At 41.2% G+C, this 8,290-nt stretch overlaps 1 protein-coding gene across 1 annotated transcript; it reads left to right on the top strand.

The window, feature by feature from the left end:
• The first annotated feature begins 421 nt into the window (after positions 1 to 421).
• LOC122067225 (ankyrin repeat-containing protein At5g02620-like) lies at positions 422 to 6,200 on the top strand. Its single transcript, XM_042631060.1, has 2 exons — positions 422 to 1,551; positions 6,076 to 6,200. The coding sequence occupies exons 1-2, from the start codon at positions 1,107 to 1,109 to the stop codon at positions 6,102 to 6,104; spliced, it is 474 nt and encodes a 157-aa protein (XP_042486994.1). The 5' UTR covers positions 422 to 1,106; the 3' UTR covers positions 6,105 to 6,200.
• The last annotated feature ends 2,090 nt before the right edge of the window (positions 6,201 to 8,290 follow it).

Below are 8,290 nucleotides of genomic sequence, written 5' to 3'. Positions count from 1 at the left end.
TTAATAGGACGATTGAAAGAATCTTCAAACTAGAAAGGAGGAGATTGATATTTATGAAAATACGTGGGAAGAAAATGCGATTAGGGGCATAGTCCAAGGGATGGGAATATAATTTCCCCTCTTTTTGTTTTTGGTAAAGAATGTGCATTTAGTAATATAGACCGCAATGGCTTTGGTACGTCAAATTTTTTTAATGGGTTTTTTTGGTATTTTTTTTAATAGTTATATCATGTTTCTTAAAATTAGAAATAGGCAGAAATTTTTTGTCGGGAGCATGGCTTCCGCGCCAGCACTTTTGTGTAGAGAAAACCAGAATAATACTTTCCCAAGAAGATTGTATAAAAGGTTTCTTTCTTTTTCTTTTTTTTTTTTTTTTTTTTTTTTTTTTTTAAATATGAAAGTTAGAGTATATAAGTCGAAAAAGGAAAATCTGTGAAAGATGATTTTCTCTTCCCACAGGAATTAAGGCTTTCCAATCTCAGACAATAGAAATAGTGGCTGACGGGGTTTATAGCTTGGCCGTTCATGAATTCTGAGTTCAGTCGAGTAAACGAATGGATGCTTGATCGAATAAACAGATTTGCTGTGTTTCTAGATTGAAAATCGAGAAGGGTTCGTTGACTTCGTTCTATTGGTATGGTTGTCTCCATCTCAGCTTCTGGGTGTCATGAATAGGTTTGGGGCTTTAAATCTGGGCAGGTATAAGACTGAATTCCATTATTTATCTTTTTCATTACTGAGTGCTGACTGATTCTCACTCAGAGATTCACTGAGTCACCGAGCCAATTTGGAGAGAGAGAGAGAGAGGTTTTATGTTTTAATTTCTCGGTTTGGGAAATTTTGGGTCAGTAATAGTAGACTAGGTTCTGGACGATGATTTTGTTACTTCGTGAAATTGTTAGATTTGGGTTCTTTTCACGAGGAGGATGATCTAATTTTTCAGTTGGCAGCTTCAAAGGTACAGGGGTTCTGATATTTTGATGTGATGATTTCGGGTTTGGTTGAAAACACAAATTTCTCTGAGTATTGAAACCCAAGTTCTCTAGATTAACATCAGCAGAGAAAGGAGAATTCGTAACAAGTCTTCTGAGTTAGTGTGGGTGGCCATGGAGAAACAGAAGAGCTTCCGTGGGGCCATGGAGAAGCAAAAGAGCTTTCGAGGGGTGATAGAGAAACAACTCAGCTTTCGTGGGGTAATGGAAAAGCAGAAGAGCTTTCGCATAGCAATGGAAAAGCAGCAAAGCTTTCGTGACAGGAGGAAGAGCAGAGAATCTCCAGGAAAAAGGGGCGACTCGGAATTCCATCTGTCTGCTCGAACTGGGAACTTAAACAGGGTCAAGGAGATTCTTCAGGAGTGTAAAAATAGCAGCTTGGAGGATTCGCTATCAAGGCAAAATCTTGATGGAGAGACAGCCCTCTATAACGCATCCGAGAACGGCCATGTCCTAGTTGTTAAGGAGCTATTGAAGCATTCAGACCTTGAAACTGCTTCTCTTCCAGCCAAGAATGGTTACGATGCATTCCATGTTGCAGCCAAGCACGGTCATATTGGTATGGGTCCTTCTTTTCATCCCTTTATCTTCAACGATCTCACCCCCCCTCCCCAACACCACCAACAATTCAGTTTGCTACTTATAGGCTGCATCTTTTATTGATTTGTGAAACGGGATAACTTTGATTAGTTGTACTATATGCTAATGCCCTTCACCATCCCCGAAGGAAGTTTTGTGGTGCACATGGTTTGAGGTATGAGTATCGGATTGCCCATATTAGTAACACTGGCCACTGATCTTGATACGGTGCCAATCTTGTATTGGTGGAGCAGTACAGACCAGGGGTAAAACCGTAAAAGAAAAACCTGAGTTTTTAGTAAAACCAAAGGCAAAACTGTTTGATCCGGGCCAATCCTTATTGGTATCATATTGGTTTCCAAGATGATTGATACCCAATCCAATATCGTGCACTAAAACTGTAAAACGGAAAGTAAACGGGTATGTAGGGTTACTTCGATGTAGCTTTCCTTGCAGCGGAATGGATCGGGTTGCATTATGTGTTGATCCGCACGAATAACGACGAACGAAGGATTGTGTCGATCTCGCTAGGCAAAGTTCCACCCTCCAAATTCAAGGATTGTAATGGAGATCCTTAAAGATTCACATTCTCAATTGGGGTAGAGAGAGAGAGAGAGAGAGAGAGAGAGAGAGAGAGAGAGAGAGTTACGGACACCGTAGAGGAAGGAGAGAAAATAGGAAAACTAAAGGATTTTTACTAATTAGAAGGTCACCTCTTAGCTCTATCGAGGAAGTCAATACCTCATTTTTCTCAAGAGAAAATATAGGATAAACCAAATCAATCTAGTCTCCTCTTCTATTCCTCATCTAAGAATTTAAAGCATACACACTATGGTTACACATCTATGTTTACACATCCACGTTGACATAACTATCCCACCTCATCTATGTTGCCACATATACACCACACTATCGTCTGTTCTTCTTTGGGATTCCTCTTTCTTTCTCATCCGGCAACCATTGGAGGTGAGGTATACACCATTTGGATCGCCCAAGGCTTCCTACCAAGCTTCTATGCCCTTAGTCCTAGGTGGATTGAGTTGTAAGCTCACAACTCATTTTTCTACAGGTTTGAAGGAACTGCCTAATGCAGGAGTAGATTACAAGAAACTAACCCCCATAATTTATAAATCCCAAACAAGACAAATAGGACCAGACACTCCTAGTGGGACTTGGACTCATAAAAGGACTAGACTAGAACTCCAACATGGAGTAGGTAACTAACTAGTCATTCACTAATAGGGAAACCTAAACTGACTCAAAATGAGATAACAAAGGAAATAGACTCAAAGCAGGACTTTAACTAAACTAATGAATTAAATTCCGTTTTCCTACTTTCTATCCATATTTTAGGCCCATTAAAATGACCCATTACAAAGAAAACCCATTGGATCAAAGGCCTAACACATACATAACCCAACCCAAGGCTTATTTGCAATAAAATAAGTCCATTAAGTGACTTATCTACATCAACTCGCCCTCTCGGATAAAATTCGTCCTCGAATTTTGTAAAGTGTGAGGGTGATTATAACATGGTCCATGTCCCTATTCAAGCCATAAAAAAATTTAGGTAGCGTTTGATTATAAAGATGTAATCTAAAATATGAGGAGCTCGATCTTCAAGATATTTTAATGGGATGAACTCCACATGGTCAACCTCAAGTTCTTCAGATGTATCCATGAGGTCGTCTTCTAGCACGTCCTCTATTTGCTCTTATTCGATTGTAGGCTCTTCAGGTCCTTTGTCCCTGTCATTCACACTCTCCTTAATGGTTTCATCAATCATTACTTCAATCTTGGACCCTTTAGGATCTTTCGCTTGGTTGTCCATAATCACCATAGTTGTTGTAGCACTAATCTCCTTAAGTTCGATCTCTTTGTCCACCATTGTGACCATGTCGTTTTCGATTTCATCCATATGAATGCCAATGATAGGAACATCAGTGATCAACTCTTTCTCGACAATAGCAATCTTGTGACATGTGGGTGGCTTTTGAAAATCTGGTGGAAGGAAGTACATGCTTTTTTCATGCTTAGATAAGTACATGCCTGCCAACTCATACTACATCTCTTCCCACGTTTTAGGCTTACGTTCTTGAGCTTGAAGTTGCCTTTCATGGACTCTCCATTGTATTCGAATACAATCACTCATTTGGGAACATGCATATTGGAGTTTTTGTGCCTCTGTTAAGTTGTAGTTGTCAAAGTGCACGTTCAATTAATATATACATTCAAAGAATTCCCCGCGAAAATAATATGGCTGAGCATTAGATTGGGCAGCAGTAGCCTGAGTATTGGAGTGAGCAGCAGTAGACTCTTTGTTCTGCCAGTTGTGGATAATGACCATCCAGCCTTTCAGTCAAGGTCTGAAGGGATTTCCACACATCTTCTAGAGTGATTTGTTTGGAGTTTTCTTCAACCATAGCTCTGATACCACTTAATGCAAGAGTTGATTACAAGAAACTAACCCCCACAATTTATAAACCTTAAACAAGACAAATAGGACCAGACACTCCTAGTGGGACTTGTACTCATAATAGGACTAGACTAGAACTCCAACATGGAGTAGGACTAGAACTCCAACATGGAGTAGGTAACTAACTAGTCATTCACTAATAGGGAAACTTAAACTGACTCAAACGGAAATAACAAAGGAAATAGACTCAAAATAGGACTCTAACTAAATTAATGAATTAAATCCCGTTTTTCTACTTTCTACCCATATTTTAGGCCCATTAAAGTGGCCCATTACAAAGAAAACCCATGGGATCAAAGGCCCAACACATACATAACCTAACCTAAGGCTTATTTGCAATAAAATAAGCCCATTAAATGACTTATCTACATCACTGCCTCCCTTGTTTTTTCTTCTTGTTTGCTTCCAAAGTGCATTTTGTGATTGATTCTGACCATGTTGGCTTGTGAGATGTATTGGTTGAGACTCGTAAAGTATTACGTCCTAACTCGTTTCCCTTAAAGTGTGCCTTGATTTGGATTTTCTTTGGTATTGTGTGTTTGTCTCTTGTTGGGTTTATCTCTGAGTATTTGGGAAGGAAAATTTGGGTCGAGTGTGTAGCCCCATCTTGTGTGCGACTCCTCCTCTACAATATGATTGAAGACAGTGGACTTGGAGCCCTCGTTGGAGACATTTCAGCCAGTGTATTGAGTAGTGCTCATCCTACTCATATATGGCTTCTGATAACTCAAATACTCAGATCTCTATTGTGAAGTTGGACAACATCAATTATTTGGATTGGGATCATTCTGTGAAGCTTTCCTTGCAGAGTAGGGGAAAGCTAGGGTATGTTACAGGTACCATTAAAGCTCCTAGCCCAAGTGACCAATCATATCCAAAATGGGAGATTGAAAACTCCACTATTATGACTTGGCTGATATTCTCTATGAAACCTGAGATTGGAAGAAGGTTTATGAGAAAAAGAGACTGCAAAGGACATTTGGGACAGTGTCACCAAAACTTTTGACCATGTGGGTGACTTGGCTAAGGCTTATCAACTACTCCAAAAGGTCATTACCATGATGCAAGGAGATATGACTATTTCTGGATACTACAATACGGTCATTAGTCTCTGGGAAGAGTATGATCACTATAGGGACCTTCAATCCTGAAGATGAAGATAAGGTTTACCAAACACTTGAAAAGGAGCGTGTTATTATCTTACTTGGTGGCTTGAATCCAAAGAATGAGCCAATCTGGGTAAAAATCTTGGGCTGGTCTCCTCTTCCATTCCTTGATGAAGTGTGTAGCTATCTGCAGAGTGAGGAGACTAGGCGGGTGGCTATGGAACCTGCACCCCCTCTTGAGTGGTCAACTCTTACTACTAGCTCTCAGAGAGATAGGCGTGGTGGTGGCAGAGGTTAAGGGCCACCTCGTGGAGATGACAGATGATGTGATTATTATGGGATATCTAGGCACATCAAAGAGAGATGCTAGGTTCTTCATGGCTGTCCTCCTGGCATGCGTAGTGGATCTAGTGGTGCACGTGATGGTCGTAGAGGGGGGGAGCTAGAGCCCATAGTGTTCAGATTGAGACTGATATTACAACGTCTACTCCTAACATGCAGGTAGAGCACAACTCCCTTACTAGGGAGGATATTATGGCATTCTGTAGGGTCATGTCATAGCTGGGGAGCTCATATCCTCTTCACTTACAGTGCTAGATTCTTTAGCTTCAACCTTGTAGGTTTCCTCATCTGCTTATTCAGCTCCATCTTAGGTTATTGATTCTGGTGCTACGGATCATATGACTTGTACGTCCTATATTATGATTCCTACTCTATTTGTTCCAATAGGGATAAGGTCAGGGTAGCTGATGGCTCCCTTTCCTCCATTTCTGGTAAGGGTAGCATTCTTGTTACTTTCTCCATTTCACTTGACTCTGTTCTTCATGTTTCTAACATTTCCACTAATATTTTATCTGTGAGTCACCTAACAAAATCCTCAAACTGTTGTGTCACTTTTTTTCTTTCTTATTGTCTTTTTCAGGAGTTGGTGACGAAGAGGATTATTGGTAGTGGACGTGAGGAGAAAGGGCTCTACTTTTTTTTTGGGTGAATAAATAATTCATTAACCAAGGGAAAAGAAAAGAAAATGCATACAACCCCTGAAAAGGGGGGGGGGGGAGAGGGGAAAACAATAAAATCCACCCTCAAAGAGAGGTGGTTCTGATGACAGAGCTAGGAAGCTCTTAGGAGGCTACAATGTGACAATTTCTAGGGGATGGAGCACATGTGGCGGAGACCTTTGCAATCTTAGATTTCACATCAAAGAAGATGGAGTTCAAAATCTTCCCAAGTGGCCTAGAGTTGGAGGTCCATTTCCTATGATTTCTTTCCATCCAAATTTGGTTTAGAGTAGCACAAATAGTTAGTTTGCCCACCAAATCACATATGGTCTTCCCTTGGAATGTCATATTGACCCATATCCACTCCCTTCGAAAGGGGAGGATGCATCTATGGGAAGGCCAACTAATGTAGAGTCAAGTCACAAGGGACTTAACCCCAGGCAGGATCACAAAACAACAATAGTAGGACTGATTACATGATATGTTAAATCCAGCAAAATATAATGAAACAGCTCCCCAATATTCAGATACAACAAGATTTAGAAATTCCCCATAATAGACCCTTACGATAGATAACAATTCCTGAATACTAGATCTGGAAAATATAAAATCAGGCTTGATGCTAGCCTTCAAATGTTAGTATTAATCCCCAAACAAAGCTAGACTAACATAAGATATAGGGAAAACAACAGAAAAGAAGATAAGTTGTGGATAGAAGAGGATGGGGATAGAGGGGATAGGGGTGGCTCTCTCAGCCTGGGTCTCTCACCCTCAGCTCTCTTAGCTGATCTCACAGTCTCTCTCAGACAACAGGTTTGCAAGCAAACACCTCAAGAGTTTCATTCATTTCCAGTGTCCTACAAGCTTACAATGGATCAATATTTATAGGCTAAATGTAGATAAGCTAAACCTCCCTTATTGACTTTAGTAGAGACTTTGGAGGCTGACTATGAAGACTTTAGGGCTGGTTGGTGAAGACTGTAGGGCTGGTTGGTGAAGACTTTGGGGCTGGTCGGTGAGTGAAGACTTTAGGGCTGGTTGGTGAAGACTTGGGGCTGGTTGGTGAGTGAAGACTTTAGGGCTGGTTGGTGAAGACTTGGAGGCTGGTTGGTGAGTGAAGACTTTAGGGCTGGTTGGTGAAGACTTGGAGGCTCTACAAGCTGTCCAAAATTGTCCTCCCAAGAGGTGGACTGCCTAAGACTGGACTACCCAAGAGGTGGGCTGCGTGGGCTGCTTGGGCTAGCATTAGCTAGGCTTGGCTTGTTTGGGGTGGCTGGGTTGGTCATTTTCTTGCTGTATTTTAAGTCAGTGAATTTATCTACATCAGCTCCCCCCTCTTAAAATCATTCATCTCCGATAAATGGAAGAATGACATATAATGCTCATACAGATCCGGATAAAGATGCTTGAAGTCGTCGACGTGGATCCACGTGCTATCTTTGATAGGTTGGTCCTTCCACTTGACAAGGAATGAGTAGTAACCCTTACCACCTCGCATAGTAGTAAACTTGTTGTCCAACGCATCTTCAATTTCATCGTCAATAGGGGTTACGAACTGAGGGAGCCGTAATGTGTGCTCAGTATCACCCTCATCAGTATGATGACCCATATAAAGGGTGAGGTCAGCCACATTAAAAACATTGCTTATCTTTTATATCCAATGGCAACTCCAACATATAAGCATTTGGACCAATACGCTTCAGTACTTTGTATGGTCCCATTTTCCGAGGGTGTAATTTGTGGTTGGTACCTGGAGGAAATCGTTTAGGAGAATATCACCCAGTTGATATTCCACGTAACGGCAGTGTCGATTGGCAATAGCTTGATAGCCTTCATTGCTAATAGCAATACGGCGCCAAACATCTGCATGTACCTCTGTAATGTGCCTCAAGAACTCATCTGCCTCAATGCTAACTCGTGTATAAGGGGGTAGTGGTACCAAATCCACGGGTCTTCGAGGTTGAAGACCGAGCACTATCTCAAAAGGCGTACCTCCGGTAGTACAGTTGACAAAACTATTATACGCAAACTCGGCAATATCAAGCACTGACGGCCATGTCTTTTTGTGATCACAAACAAGACATCGAAGAAGATTATCGAGGCTTCGATTCCATAGTTTTTAAGGCACTGCTTAGG

The sequence above is a fragment of the Macadamia integrifolia genome, unplaced genomic scaffold (assembly GCF_013358625.1).
Source record: "Macadamia integrifolia cultivar HAES 741 unplaced genomic scaffold, SCU_Mint_v3 scaffold2767, whole genome shotgun sequence".
Taxonomy (NCBI): domain Eukaryota; kingdom Viridiplantae; phylum Streptophyta; class Magnoliopsida; order Proteales; family Proteaceae; genus Macadamia; species Macadamia integrifolia.
Note: the sequence above shows the minus strand (reverse complement) of the source record. Positions and strands in the feature narration are given on the sequence as shown.